This window comes from Ambystoma mexicanum, chromosome 6q (assembly GCF_040938575.1).
Source record: "Ambystoma mexicanum isolate Mex_15411 chromosome 6q, UKY_AmexF1_1, whole genome shotgun sequence".
Classification (NCBI taxonomy): Eukaryota; Metazoa; Chordata; class Amphibia; order Caudata; family Ambystomatidae; genus Ambystoma; species Ambystoma mexicanum.
In genome coordinates this window covers 1,665,414,642-1,665,430,929 of record NC_090937.1, presented here as the reverse complement: position 1 = coordinate 1,665,430,929, position 16,288 = coordinate 1,665,414,642, and the positions used below count along the sequence as shown (strand labels likewise).

General features: G+C 48.7%; 1 protein-coding gene across 1 annotated transcript in view; it reads left to right on the top strand.

Moving 5' to 3' along the window:
• The window catches only part of SEMA4F (ssemaphorin 4F), a 321,938-nt gene that overhangs the window by 230,713 nt on the left and 74,937 nt on the right, over window positions 1-16,288 (top strand). The window contains exons 5-7 of the mRNA XM_069632516.1: window positions 6,233-6,326; window positions 6,442-6,561; window positions 10,368-10,510. Coding sequence (XP_069488617.1) covers window positions 6,233-6,326; window positions 6,442-6,561; window positions 10,368-10,510 — 357 coding nt within the window. The remainder of the gene's footprint in view (window positions 1-6,232; window positions 6,327-6,441; window positions 6,562-10,367; window positions 10,511-16,288) is intronic.

Sequence of the window (16,288 nt, the reverse complement as noted above, 5' to 3'; positions counted from 1 at the left end):
AAAAAAAGGGGATTTCTCAATAAAGGAAGTGAGAAGAGGGAATTTCAAAGACTCAATTAATTTCATTAAAAAAGGACTAAGAGAAATAGAGCGGAAATGTGTACATTTTGCAAATAAGGGTATCACCAAAGCGTGCTTGAGAAGCTGGAATCTGACCCTTGGTAAATGAAGCATTCACTGCTTGTGCAACCAATGGGGCAATCAGAGCGATCATCTTCTTCTGGACAAAGGGATGGCATCCCTAGGAGAAGATGACTTCAGCCTATTTGTGGGCACTATGAGCGCATCGGTCGTAAACACAGCAAAAACATCCCAAACTGGGCCAGGCGCAATAGCAGTTACCGCCGTTCAAGGTTGATGTGACCACAGGCGAGAACCCTGAATGTCTACACAAATTCTCTCAATCTTGTCCACAAAGTATACAGAAAGCAAATCACAAAAGATTGAGACGCCAAGACAGATTCCACAGGAATAGATGGAGAGAGAACTAACTTAAATAGTTCCCGGGGTTGGATCAGAGATGATTCCACCTGGTGGAAAAAAAAAACTGGCTGTCACTCCCAATACGACAACTACCACCAACTACCAAATACTGTTTCCTGCTACTTCTACAACACCCATTTACTACTACTTTCTACTAGTTCACACATTCCCTACTCTCAAACACAAACACTCCAGTCCCCCTCTCACTGATGGCCTGCGCACTCTGGTCTCTCGAATGTCCTGCTCCACCGCCTGTCCTCACCCAACTAATCCACAATTTTACACTCACACACACCTCCTTAAATACCCCACCCCTCCCAGGATTGGATACTCACCCTGCCCAATCACTTATCTGGCTTGCAGGGGTGCAGAAGTTTCAAAAAGGGCTTTTAAGCCCTGCCCCCTTTTCTGGCAGCATCGTTTGCAAAGAAAGTAAAAGCCTTTGAGGGACTGGAGTCCCTGTTTGATAAGGCCTTCTGGTGGCCCTCTTAATGACCTATGTTGACTGGTGGGACTTTAATTAAGAAGGCCTCTATTTCTTGATGGTGCATAGACCAATAGCCTTCCATGCTTGGTGTATTTCTTCTGCTGCTTCTCGTGGCGGCCTCTCCCGTCAGTGTTCTCCAGCAACAGGGACGCTGCCATCATGACTGGTAACGTGGGGAGAGGTCCTGTACACACGTTTGGATGTTTGTGGTGGGCTCTCACTCTCCCCTAACAGTGCCTATATGCAGGCTTTGTCAAAGTATGCATAGTTTGCCGTCAGTATGAAAGTGACAGTGGAGAAACACTGTTTTGCCACAGCACGGAAATGGGAGCATTTATGATCCCTGCCCCCACTCAACCTGGTAAAGCAATAAATATCGATGTGTGCAAAATGGGGCGTTAAACCGGATTCTACACCTGTTTGTAACGTCACTTTTCACACTCTGGGGCGATTCATAAATGTAATCCCTCCCAGTGTGTGTTTTTACTGCAGTAGTTTCTGCTATTCCAAACATAACCACTTGTGAGTGAAAGGAAACTTGTCTGTGCCAGTTATACCTGCAACCTCTGTGAAGACCTGCTCTCCAACCTTGATTCAAACACCCCCTGTCTCCTCATATTACTCTTTCTTCTGCCTTTGACACGGTCAACCGTGCCATCCTGCTCAACTGTCTCCGTGATAACCTGGGTATCAACAATCGGGCCCTGGCTTGGCTATTGATATTTTATTTCTATTGTGCACGTACACAAGTATTTCAGAGCGCGACAAAGCAAGGGAGGGGAACGGGAGAGAACAAAACAACGATCTTACTAGGCCCAGTGACATTGAGAATGTGCAAGTGCATGGGAGAGGGGGAGGGGAATTGTGCATGAAGGGGGGGAGAAGTGGAAAGTGGTAAGGAAGAAAGAAGATGGGAAGGACCCAAGTTGGACCTGGGAGGTTTGATCAGAGAGGAAAGACTCCAGAGACTGACCTCCTTCCTCTCTGAACTACCCCCCCAGGTCCAACTTGGGTCCTTCCTCTATCTCTATCTCTACCTGTGGTGTTCCCCAGGGGTCTAACCTCTGTCCCCTGCTGTTCAACCAATACCTGGCACTTCTTGCCCACCGCGTTGCCGCTCTCTGCCCTAACTTTCAGTGCTATGCGGATGACACTCAACTCCATTTTCAGGCTCCCTTCCGCCACCTCCTCGCCTTCTCTCATCTTACTGACTGTCCGCCATCTAGGAGTGGCGTGCCGGCAATGATCTCTGCCATAATGGCAGTAAGACAGAGATTCTCTTCATTGGCACACCTGCTCCCTCCTTTCCTGTTGCTCTCTGGCTAGCCTCTCTTGGCCCTCTTACTTCTCCCACCTGTGAGGCTACAAACCTCGCGGTCATCTTCGATTCCACGCTTTCCTTCTCTCCTTATATCTCTGACGTCTCTTAAGAAGTCACACTACCAGCTGCACCGCCTCGGAGGTATTCTTCCTTTCCTCTCCTTCCCCCAGAATCTCACTGGCTCCAGAACTTTGGTTCTCTCTAGTCTGGACTACTGCAACAGCCTCTTTCTAAATCTGCCTGCCTCTACTCTCTGCATCTCATCCAAAACAGGACTGCAAGACTGTCCTTGGCCTCAATCCCAGGGATCGTATCTCTCCAGGACTGAAATCTCTGCATGGGCTCCCAGTGGCGGCGAGGATAAAATTCAAAACTCTCTGCATTGTCCACAAGGCCTTCTGGGGCCTGAGACCTCAATACCTTCAACTCCCTCTTCCCAAATATCTTCCTTCTCAAGCTCTTCGCTCATCTGCCTCCAACTCCCTCAGGGTCAGTCGCTTCTCCAAGCAGCGAGTTGGTGGTAGATCTTTCTTCTGCTGGGGCCTCCCTCTGGAACAGCCTCCCTGCCTCTCTGAAACTTGAGGAAAACCATCTCCGGTTCCGGAAGCACCTCAGAACCTTCCTCCTTTACTTCTGCTTTCTCTCCTTCTCTTCCCTGCTGATCCCCTGGCTGAATCTGATACTGCACTGGTTCCTGGCTACCCTTAGATCTTAGGCCCAGGTCCGGTCCCCGCCCCCGGCCAGTTGCACACCTGCACTGCCTCCCTTGCAACCCTACATTCGAGGACTGTTTCTGTATCCCTACAGCCCCTACTAGCACTTGACACCTGATGTCTGCACTTACCCTTGCACTTGCTACCAGCTGGCTGCACTTTAATTTATTGTCTATTTATTTTACTGCTATCCTATGTACTGCACCGCCCCCTCCCCTTCCTCCTGCACTTCTCCCCTTCCCCTGCACTTGCGCAATCTCAATGTAACCTGGCCTAGTAGGATCGTTGTCTGCCTTCCCTCTGTTTGCCCTCCCTTGCCTCGTCGTGCCTTGAAACACTTGTGTATAGGCGCGTTATAAATGCCTTATCCTATCATAACCTGCTCTTGGGTTGTATTGTATTAATCATTTATATAGCGCCACTTCCCCATTTGTATGGCCTCAATGTGCTTTGTGGTTGGAACGCCCTTGGGGACTGAAGTCCATGTATTGGAGATTCTAAGAGTTAACTTTAAGATGCATGTGTGCATTCTGCCAGGTTATGGCTTAGGAGTACTGGCTAGGCTCCAGTAAGCAGCCTGGGGGTCAGGCACGGGGGTGGGGCTGTTGGTGGTGTAGGATAGAGTGCTAGTACAGGAAACTTGTTGTGTGCCCAGCTAGACCGACATTTCCATAGGGTGTCACTGTATACTAAGGGCAGAGGTGTTGAGGTACGTTGGGGGTTTCAGCGTAGACGGCTATAAGAGCTGCTAGACCAGCTTTGCATAGCCATAGCTGCATTCTATAGTGCCTGGATGTGTGGCCGTGCATGCGGCATGTGTCCACGGACGTGGTGCGAGTTATATACATACCGTAAACTCAGATGGAGTTAATCTTTGACGCTTTCCTAGGTCCAGCGTAATTGACTGGTTTTGCCAGCTGAAGACTCCCTAGATTGAGAGCCTGAGGAGTGGGGGGTGAGGGCCGCGAGGGACAGGGGTGATGTACGATCGTCTGGGTTTGTGGGAGGGGGCTGGGTTTATCACTGTGCCACTGAATGCTCCAGGCATCTGCGGTAGATTGGGGGGGGGGACGGGGTTAGGTGTGTTGTCTGGTTTGTGCCAGTGCTTATGTGCGCTGATCCATCAAGTCCTAGTGTGCGAGAAGATTCAAGAGGAGGAAGGAAAGAACCAGGTTTTAGGGCCTTCTGAATGCCAGGTGATTGTCAATGTTGCGGATGTGGAGGGGCCGAGAGTTCCAGATAGTCAGAAAAGGAGGAGCCGCACAGTCCAGTGCAGTTGTAATGGGGGACAACTAGGAGAGATGCCATGCTGGACCAGAGTGTCCTGGAGGAGTGGTAGCGAGTGAGTTTGACTTGGAGGAATTCCACGGCGGTATTGTGGATGGCACAGTGAGTGATGCACATGGATTTAATGGTAGTTCGTCGACCAATAAGGAGCCAGTAAAGGACTCTTAATGTAGGTCTGATGTGTTCTCTGGGAGGGAGAACAATGAGCAGGCGTGCTGCAGCATTTTAGCTGGAATGCCCATGTGCCTAGATAAAGGCAGTTTTCATAGTCTAAGCGGGAGAGGATGATGGACACGATGGCAGAGAATCGGTGATGTGTGGAACGATGCACCTGAGGCGTGGGTGGAAGAAACAGGTTCTGGATATGGAGTTGATGTGTTGGGAGAGGGATACATCCATGTTCAGAGTGCATCCAAGGTTTTTCACCTAAGTGGAGGTTGCCGCTGGGGGTCCTTGAGTGAGTTTAGGGGATAGGCTGGGGAAGGAGCACGGTTTTCCCGCAGACTAGGATTTTTGTTTTCCCAGGGTTGAGGATGAGGTGGTTGGTCATCATCCAGCGGTCAATATCCATCCTTGTTATCCATCCGTCCAATGGTATCCATGCCATTTTCACATCCTTGGGTCACTGCTGCTTACTCACTGAGATCTCTGCCTCTGCAGGACTGCATGCTCCGACACAGTCATGGCTACCTGCTGCTGACAAGCCAGAAGATACAGCACGGTTCGACAGTGCACCTGCTGGACAGGGCCGCCTCCGCTTTTCTTTTTATTTTTGTTTACAAACTTGAATCGGATCAATTTATTTAATCTGTTAAGACAGCCTGGCTCTTGCTCATGGCTTTATGTATGTATTTATTTAACAGGGTGCGACTTTCAAAGTAGGCAATAACAGAGTAGAGGCAGCGCTAGGATGCCTTGTCTTTACATAAGAGCATTGCTAGATATATGGGAATCATCCAAAAAGACCGAGATTAAATGATGGAATGGGAGATCTGGCCCCTCATTAGGTGGCGGGGCGTCACCGCACTATTGCTCACTATATTGTGAGTGACGGTTCTGGGTGTGTCCCCTGCAGCCGGTCCCGAAAAGGAAAGGATCCTGCGGTTCCGGTTCCCGATCACGGAAGTGAAAGGGAACAGGCGTTGCAGGGACACAATGAGTCTGCGTCAAGATAAGTAGGGGGTTAGGGGTGTGGGTGGGTGAGGGCGGGGGCCAAGTCGGAAATGTTCAGGGGAGAAAAGACTGAAGGTTATTTCAGAAAAATAATCCTTTCTTTTCTCCCTCAAACATTTCCATCCCGGACTTTCAACCCTGATCCAATATGACCTCTATCGGGTGGTGAATGAAGAAAACCGAAACCTATTTTTGGGACAGGGCTGGAGGACATGCATGATTTTCATCATTGGGTACCATTTGCCTGTATTTACATGTTTAGCAATTCTAGAGGGCAGAATGAGGGATGGGGGTGTCTTGGATGGTTAGTTTGGATAGGAGGGTCTGTGGGATTGCGTGGACTCTTCCAAGCAATCAAACCTTGTTTTATTCTTTTTGTTTATACTGCTTTTATTCTTTCCGATAAAATGAGCAGAATTAACCAGCTGAATAAAACATATTAGGACTGAACAGTAGACCAGCCCAGCATTCTCTTTAGTACTGTCCCTTTTAGACCTGCATCGCATCGTATCAGTTTTATAAGCACTCCTATTCACTCTGTTTACACCTCTTGCCATGTATTGTCTTTCATCTGTCCCTTTAGACCCTTAATGTCTTACCCAATGTATGTCTCTTAAACTGTCTTAAGACGTCTACTCGGTCTTCCTAGTTGGGTCTCTTTACACACCCTCTGTCTCATTCTGTCCACCTTAGACGACCTATCGATCACCTATCACATGTGGACACCTGTGGATGTCTCTTCACTGAAGCCATTTTTTTCTCGTTTAGAATCTTGCTAGCTTTGCTGCTGTTGAGGATACGGAGAGCGGCCGGGGCAAGTGTCCGTTCCAGCCCACACAGCAGTCTGCTGCGGTCATGGCGGGTAGGTGTTTCTTGAGTGCTCTGGATTCTCATTGTCCCAGTTTCAGGGATAGGTTGTGGGTCTCTTTAGCCATTGCATCTCTGCTCATGTCTCTAATAGTGACTTTTCTTTCCAGATGGGACACTTTACGCAGCTACAATGTACAACTTTTTGGGGACTGAACCCCTCATTTCCAGGGCCACCGGGAACCTTGAGGAGCGCATCCGCACAGACAGCTCAGCACTTTGGCTCAACGGTGAGGAAGCACTGGATCCATCAGCATCAGTCATTGAAGCTAGAACCTCTAACCTTCTTTTAGGTGTTTTTCATTGTAGAATGCCATGTCTGGGCACCTTGGCCCATACTCTAAGCTTACATGCATGTTCTGCGTCGAGCGATCAGAAGACAAGATTACTGCTCCAGTGTACCCTATGCATCAAGGGGTTAACCTATGAGTTTGGGGTCCTGCCTGATGAGCTTGCATATATGCCTTCCTATGAACTCTTTACCTTAGAGCGTGCATCCCAACACTATGCCCAAAGAGCTTCCAGACCCAAGCTTCCTGGAGAGCTTACATTTCAGGCCTTCCATAGAGAGCAAGCCATCTATGAGCCTCCTTAAGCCGTTTTGGGCCTATATGTGATCAGACCAGAGTTCATGTTTGTGGGTAGGACACCTGCTGTATACTGCACATCTTGGAGGTGGTGTATAATTGGTGACCGCAAGGGTGCATTGTATGCATATTTTTAATGGTCTTTTAACTGAGCACCACCCAGAAGCGGTTTCAGATAGCGATCTAGAATTAGGGAATGGCCTTTGGGAGAAAAGGAAGAAGTCAGCAACCCAGGCAAAGGATACAGTACATAGCTGTATCCAAATGACTCACCAGGTCATTTGGATGGTTAATGTTAATGGATATTTGTACCGCGCACTATCGCCATCGGAGTGGTCCCCTGGTGCTCTGGCGGCTCTGAAAATGGGAGAAGGGGGTGAGTTAGTGGGAATGAGCTGGAAAAGTGCAAGATAGTAGTGTTGTGCTGTTAGCAGCCTCAGCCCGGTGGGTCCATTGGCTTGGGGTGTTTTTCGGTCGGTAGTCGTCGTGTGCTGTTGTGCAAGTCTGTGTGGTTTGTTTTGTTGTTGCAGTGTAGTGAGGTTTGTGTAGTTTGCTGCGTTTAAGGCTTGTGGTTGTTTGGTTCGAGTTTGGGAGGTGTATGCAGAGGAGTGAAGTTGTTAGTGGGTTGGTTATTGATTCATGATTGCACGCTTAGTCTAGGCTTGGCTGGAGAGTCGTAGATCAATCATTGAATAACAACTCTATCTAGATGCGACGCCGGCTACGGCATATGCTGACATTGACAATTCTATCTAGATGTGGTGTATGCTAAGCTTAGGAGTTCCCTCTGTGCACATGCTAACATTCACAATTCTATCTAGATGCGAGGCAGGCTACATTGAGGATTCCATCTAAGCGAGGCATATGCTGACATTTACGATTCTATCTAGATGTGGCACATGCTAAGCTTAGGGGTTCCCTCTGTGTGCACATGCTAACATTCACAATTCTATCTAGATGCGAGGCAGGCTACGTTGAGGATTCCATCTAAGTGAGGCATATGCTGACATTTACGATTCTATCGATGTGGCACATGCTAAGTTTGGGGGTTCCCTCTGTGTGTGCGCATGCTAACATTCACAATTCTATGTAGATGCGACGCAGACTAATGATTACACCTGTCAAAGGTGACAAAGGCTGATCTTTACCATTCTCTCTCTAGGTTGGTAAACATTGGCACTAGTTAACATTGGCTTTGCGGACCTACCAATGATATACAGAGTGATATACAAATGCCAAGTGGCATAACATAACAGTATGTTAGTGCATAGTACAGTGCAACATTTATGATGGTCAATGTTAGAGGTAGGTAGAGTAGCGAGGGCTTTCTGGAGTAGTTATTGCTCTATCCCCCTCCCATGCTACACTCAGTTTTGTTGGTGTCTGTTAGCTGTTGGCTTCCTTTGCTTCCCCTGCTGACACCGGCAGACACATCTTGGAGCCGTCAATGTAGGAGCCGCTCTTTGCCTTGGGGCCCTTAGCCGCAGGGGCTGCCAGGCAGGCGGCTGCCTGCCCTATTGAGCCACATGCGGAGAAAGCACCAATCACAGGCAGGGACTGTCCAGGAGGCGGGATAAGGCAGGAGCCTGAGTCCGGCTGTGGCGCTCGAAGGCCGCGATCCACGTGTTCTATGAACACGTTTGTGGCCCAAAATGGGGTGCTGGGTGGCGGGGCTTGCAGGGGGACTCACCTTATGCCAGGGAAATGGCGGTAATGAGGCAGAGTGCAAGGGGATTGGTGCTGTAGACCCAGTGTTGTGGGTGACTGCGAGCACCAATCACGGGCAGGGACTGTCCAGGAGGCGGGATAAGGCAGGAGCCTGAGTCCGGCTGTGGCGCTCGAAGGCCGCGATCCACGTGTTCTATGAACACGTTTGTGGCCCAAAATGGGGTGCTGGGTGGCGGGGCTTGCAGGGGGACTCACCTTATGCCAGGGAAATGGCGGTAATGAGGCAGAGTGCAAGGGGATTGGTGCTGTAGACCCAGTGTTGTGGGTGACTGCGAGCACCAATCACGGGCAGGGACTGTCCAGGAGGCGGGATAAGGCAGGAGCCTGAGTCCGGCTGTGGCGCTCTAGAAGGCCGCGCTCCACGTGTTCTATGAACACGTTTGTCCCCCAAATGGGGTGCTGGGTGGCGGGGCTTGCAGGGGAACTCACCTTATGCCAGGGAAATGGTGGGAATCTAAAAGTGCCTAAAAGTGATATGATATGCAGTATCGGAAGGTGGTAGTTGTAGGAACAGTGGGAGCGGTGTGCCCATCTCAATTGATGCATGTGCTAACGCGTGACCGTGGGCTGCTGGGCACGATGGGGTTTCCAGTCTGTTTGGTGGTTTTTCTTTGAGGTTGTGCTAGCTTATAGTGCAGTAAGTGGTTTATGGGGGAAGAGTTTATATATTACAGAGGATGGCAATGTTCTACATTATCTGTGTTATTGTAGCAGACAGCCAATTCTAAATGAAGGCATTGATACAATAATACAATAGCACATAGTGTGGGATATGACCGCCTTCTTGAGGAAACACCCTTGCTACAATAGCACATAGTGGGGGATATGACTGCCTTCTTGGGGAATATCTCCCTTGCTACAATAACACGTGTTGGGGATATTTCCGCCGCCTTGGGGAAAACCCCTTGCTCCCTGATTGTACAAGACAGGTGGAGAAAGCCTATCCCCCTGGCACCTGGGGAATTTCCTGATCTCTTGAGCGAGACATGCCTTTCTATTGTAGGTTTTGCAGTGGTGTGTGGTTGTATCGTTGCACAGCAGTAGGTTTTCATTTCTTTCAAGGAACAAGCCTAGTAAATGTTAAGGGGTCTACGTTTAAGTAAAATACAGGAGGGGACGGCGTAACTCTTCATTTGTTAGTGGTTGGGTGGGGTCAACAATTCCCCTGCATCGATATTCAACTCGAGGCTAATGTGGAGTGGCTCCCAAGCTCTGAGAGAAAGGCATGGTATTCTCTGGAGCTGCACTTCAGAACCTGGTGTTTCAGGGCTGGACTCCCAACCTCTGCACCTGCAGACCCGAGGAGGTGAGGGTGAAAGTTCCTGATCTTTCAAGGTGGCCTGTGTATAGCTAGAGCCCAGGGCATGTTTAGCTTGGGTCTGAATGTATACTAGCGACTCTAGGTCTTCAATGGAAAGCAGTGCCTGGGATCCACACAGGTTTAGACAGTGGGTGTGGCCCGTGCCCCCCCTTAATGATTGCTTGAACATCATTACTGCAGAGCCTGTGTTCAGTTTTACACATGTATACTCTGTCCAAATGGCACCTTTAAGAGAAAATGCCGACTGGCATGGTAGTCAGTTTTATCACCATACCGTACTGTGCGGTTACAGTCGAAGTCTCCAAATGTTGTTCTCTCCCTTGTGGCTACATGAGGTCACAGAGACAAGAGCCATGACGGTTGGCAGCCCAAGAAACCTTTTGTACCTTCTGTTTTTCAGATCCCAACTTTGTGGCTTCCTCTTTTGTGCGTGAGAGTGTGAATGGAGATGACGATAAGATCTATTTCTTTTTCACGGAGACAGCAAAAGAGTACGACTTCTACAAGAAAGTGAAGGTCCCTCGTGTGGCCCGGGTGTGCAAGGTAAGAAAGGAACAGCAGAGGTGGGAACCGTCCCCAAGGGGTTTATTTTCAAAGGTGGTAAAGATGTGGGTGGATGGCTAGAGCGACATGAACTGCCGGAGCATTTACCATGAAGACCACCTCTGACAACGCTGTGGGTGGGGTATATGCTATGAGGTTAAACATAGAATGAGAACAAAAGTGATCTATGGACCCTCCAAACGACAATGCCAGCCACAGCAGTGCACTTGCTTCTTCACCTGTGCCCGCACTACTGTGCTTGGAGTTGCCAGGGTATGCACGTTTCACTTTGGGCACTATACCCCACTCATGCTTGCCTATAAAGACCAGAGTAGAGGGGTGCCCCTGCCCTGATGGCTGTAGAGTGTAAACCTAGTTATAAAGTAACGCAACAATACACAATCAGTTGGATGATTCACAAATTGCATACATATCTCTAGAGGCCATTCACACAGTGAGAAAGAAGACTCATTGAAAAAGCAACATTGGGACGGAAGGTGGTTGATGGGTTTCATTCCAAGGCCAGGTTGACTTGGATGTTGCTTCATCAGCGCTGGTGAGAGGATGCTTGCTGTGGTTCTGGTGCAAGACCTTGATGTAACAAGGTCTAGGGGTGCAGCTGTAGACTGTTTGTTTCTTGGACCTTTCAGCATTCCTGTTCCTGATTTCGATTCAGAGGTTGTTATAGCTTTTTGCGTTAGCGTCCCCTTATGGTTCGTTTTCTGACAATTACACACGTTTGTTGGTCGACATGGCAGACAATGCCGGTCTTGGAAGAGGGTCTTAACTGGATAAGGGGGTGATGTTTGTTTTTCTTTAATACTTTGATAAATCTGCTGCAGCGTGTTGGATTCTGTGACTGGTGCCAATGAAAGGTTGTCTGGACCTGTTGCCGAGAACAAGGAGTTCGGTCGTTGTCATGTTCAGTTTAGGGTAGCCACTTGAATTTCAAACATGGATAAAGGTGAGCTGGTGGAAGCAGTTAAACTGTCTCATAGATTATCTGCTTTCTGATTAATCTTTAGTTCATGGTTTGAAAAGTTGTACACGTAACTCCACGTACAGGTTGAAGAAGACCTGAGGGGTGCATGTCTCTCTAAGGTATTTTTCTGGACACTGGTAACTGTTGGCTGAGTGTATTTCATTTGAGATATGAATATAGCCATTCATAAACTGTTGCCTAAGCCCATGACAGATGGAAGATCTAAATTTGATGAATAGTGTTGAAGGTGCTGAGAGATTATTAAACAAAGACCTGCTATTTCTGTACTAGAATGTCTAGGCTGCACAAATCTACTGCCACCATTGGTCTTCTTCAAAGCCCTAAACATAAACGTCATTCCTAGCCATCTGCAAACATTTACACCACCAATGCCGCATGGGCTTCCATAAGTGTCTTTCAAGTGCGCTTGTGCCTTTTAATAAAACCTACATTGTAGAAACTGCAAATCGTTTTAAGTACAACAGCCAATCTTTCATAAACAGTAGTATGACACACTGTATAAATGATGACTGGTGTTATTTGTCATACTACGTATGTAATCAATTCTATGTGGGACGTTCCAACTGTGGTAGGTCACAAGAGGCGGACAAAGCGGTGGCATTTCTCCCTGCTGGGTCCTGCACTGCTTCAGTTCTTCTTTGTTTTCCACGTTCTCTTGACCGAGGACCCCCACAATTCCCTGGCTTCTCTTTCCCAGACTTGAACTTCCTGGGCTTCACCTGCTCGGTGAACACAATCTTGTAATGCACAGCCTTTGTTTTTTATGCAGAGAATCTTCGTCATTCTTCTCATTCTCTAGAGTATTCTTTCCTGCTCCATCCTTGCCACTCTTCACAGTATTTTCTATTTGCCATGGAGGAGTGATCAACATTACTACACCGCTCTTGTCAGTGGATCCGTGTTGGGTTTTAATGCTGGGAGTTATATTACAATAGCAGAAAGAGGTTTGTTCAGGATGTGACTTCCCGAGGTATTGATTGTTTGAGGGGTTCATGTGAAAGTGGAGTAGGGAGTTCCTTCATGGAACAGGATTCCTTGTCCCCAAGAGTCTCCTTGTGAGGTGCCATGGAGCGCTACCCCTAGGGGGAATGTTGCAGAGCGGGCTCACCTTGCAAAACTCACAGGCAAAGGTCCCTCTCTGGGGAGAAGTGATGAGTTCTCATAAATTGTGTCATAACCTTCACATCAACCTCTGAATCATAGAGTACCTTCGGCCAATCGGACTTGAAGCCAATCGTTACCCTTGCAGACTGGGACTGAATTCAATCCATCTGAAACCATCTTGAATATTATATTCATAGGACTGGAAGACATTCCAAACGATTAAGTGATGATCATGAACTGGCATTAATCCATTAGAATCCAGTGACAACCTATGACAATTTTCGGTCTAGCTGTTCACATATTGAGTCTCTTGCACTAGTGCTCTGTTTTGACCTGCCTCAGCACCCATCCACATGCCTGACCTCTTGGGTTGCTTACTAGAGCCTAGCCAGCCCACCTAATTCCAAATCTTGGCCAAATGCACACATGCACTTTAAACCTTTCCTGAATTTGCTTTCCCCATACCTGGACTTCGGTCCCCAAGGGCGTTCCTAATACAAAGCGCTTTGAGGCCATACAAATGGGAAAAGGCGCTATATAAATTACTATTACTACTTACAAGGTGCAAACAATTGAACATGGCCAGAACAGTGAGAGAAGTCTTTTTGGTTAGCACATCAATCCTACATATTATAAATGAATGCCTTATATTTCCTAAGTGCATCTATTTGTGTATGTCGGCAGATTTCTCTGCCCGCTTCATATAATTAAGAGTATTATGTTTGTGAGGTAGATTACTGCAAACGCATTAACGGCAATATCGATGGAGACCAGCATAGCCGGTCCGCTTGGTTCTCCTCGGCTGTATTGCCACTATGCTGCCCTGAGAGATGACCTGCAGTTTACATGCCTACCAAAGCACACAGGGTAAGCACACCTTGCATCGAGCCACAGTAATCTACCGTCTGGTTCAGTATAATGCAGTTGCCCAGCAGAGAGAGGCATGTATGAATATTCATGCGGGTTGCCATCCCCCACCCTGTGGTAAGACTTGTAGGTCTTCATTTTATCCAGCCTTTGGCCATTTCAGCAAATGTAGGCAGCCCAGCCCAGTCCCTTCCCCTTCCCCTTTCTTACAGATACCGTTCGCCTGATTTTAATGCACTGGTAAGCCTCTCCCCTAGCCACTGCCTGAGCATGTAACTACATTGCACACCCTGCTTGCAACTCTGCGCGCTCACTCTGCTCCACTTTGCCTTTAGAATGAGAAGATTTCTCATAGTTTATTCACTGTCGTAACGAGCGAAACCGAGGCACGCAGGTTTTTTATTTTTTTTATTGTCTTTTCACTTTTGAACCTGCGTATGTTAGTGCCCAGGGTCGATATGTGATGTGTTTTTGCTTTGCTCTGTCATTATTGGAGTCTCGTGGGAGGGTTGCAGGTCTTTTTGTTTCTTTCCATTTTTTATGTCCGGCGGGCACTCTTGTGGTGCGAGTCCCAGCCCTCACCTGCCAATGCAGCTCCGTAGGTGCAGTGGCCTGCGTGGGGTGGCCTCTGCTTCCATGTTGGAACAGACGGGCCTTTTTAGTGGTCAGTCTCTCCCCTTTAGTGCAGTTTAGGGGCTGGGAGGGTTCTTGCTGTGGCTGCGCCGAAGGATTTGGCCGCACCGGTCGCAGCCTTCCCGCTGTGGGCTCTCCGGTCAGGCTGTGCGCTAGGGATCCTCCCCTCCGTTTTGGTCTGGGTCACTGACCTCCGAGCCTCCGTTCTCTCGAACACCTCGATGGGCCCACACGGGGCTTTTGGCTCACTGTTTCCTCTCCGGATCACGCGGTGTCCCGCATTCTGCTCGTCGATTACTTCTAACGCAACCTCCAGCGGGGTGCTGTACGTATGAAGGCCTCGGTGGGGGGATGGGTGGCTCGCTCATTGAGTGCTCTTCTGTTGGGGTGACCAGCCTTCCGCACTGCTGCCTTCACTGATAGTTCAAACTTCTAATGTCAATGTTTGTCTTCTGTTTCGGGGCCAGGATTTGCTCTTTATCGTCTTTCTATGTTACTTGGCATTTACATAGCACTCTATATATCATTAGTATGACCTCAAAGCACTGGTAGGTTGAACTCCCTTGGGAACTGTAGTTCTGGTCAGTAGAGAGAGATAGTGTCGTAGGCTGTGTGCACGCACCAGATATGTGTGCAGCTGATGTAATTGCCGAATGGTAGCTGCATCCTAGCGTTGGGTGTGGTGATGAGGATATCAGTTTGATGTGTGCAGTCTTGTGGGTGGGCACCCAGACTGGGCTTTGGCTGCATGAGGCCTGAAGCACGCGTATTTCAGCAATTGGCTGGAATGTGCTCGGCTAACTGCGTTTTATAAGGCGATTAGGTGATCATGGGGTTGAGTTTGTATGTGGACAGCTAGGCCGAATTAATCGGGGGTATAGCTTTGTTCTAGTTCAGGGGTGCATAACTAATTTTGACAGAGGGCCGAAAGTACCTTACATGAGGTCTATAGTGGGCCGAAAAGTAAATGTAGGCGGAGCGTGGCAGGAGGCTTTTTCAACCCCCAATTTGTATTAAACACATGGAAAAAGAACGTTTTTGAGGGGTAACGATTTTTATTTCCATTTCAAACTTACATTTTGCACTATAAATTTTCCATTGTTATAATTTATTTCTATTTAGTTATTGTATATCGTCTGTTTAATTAAATTATATATATTTTATTGACCCTTGATTGGACTTTCTGTTATTTTGGACTGCTATAGTTTGCTGTTTGGGTTGCCCAAGAGGAGTATGGCCTTCGTTGAGTCAGGTTTCCACAAAAGGCAAAGGAGGTACATCTCCTAACTGTGCCTGTTTTAGCTTTATTATTGGGTTCACTCTTGGAGTGCAACACTATGCCCCATGACTCCCACCCCCAACCAAACACTATGCCCCATGACTCCCACCCCCAACCAAACACTATGCCTCATGACTCCCACCCCCAACCAAACACTATGCCCCATGGCTCCCTCACCACCCCCAACCAAACACTATGCCCCATGACTCCCACCCCCAACCAAACACTATGCCCCATGACTCCCACCCCCAACCAAACAATATGCCCCATGGCTCCCTCACCACCCCCAACCAAACACTATGCCCCATGGCTCCCACCCCCAACCAAACACTATGCCCCCATGGCCCCCTCACCAGCCCCAACCAAACACTATGCCCCATGACTCCCACCCCCAACCAAACACTATGCCCCATGGCTCCCTCACCACCCCCAACCAAACACTATGCCTGGTGGCCCCCTCACCCCCAAGCAAACACTATGCCCCATGGCCCCCTCACCACCCCCAACCAAACACTATGCCCCATGGCTCCTACCCCTCAAGCAAACACTATGCCTGGTGGCCCCCTCACCCCCAAGCAAACACTATGCCCCCTGACCCCCACCCCAACCAAACACTATGCCCCATCGGCACACTCTCAAACAAGCACCCATACAGACCTGCACCCCCTACCCCCCAACTCAGCACACACACTCTCAAGCATGCACCTATACAGACCCAATCCCCCCCTACCCCCAACTCAGCACGCACACACACACACACTCAAGCATGCACCCATACAGACCAGAACCCCCAAATCAGCACTCTCAAACATGCACCCATACAGACCCGCACCCCCTACCCCCAACTCAGCACACACACACACTCAAGCATGCACCCATACAGACCCGAACC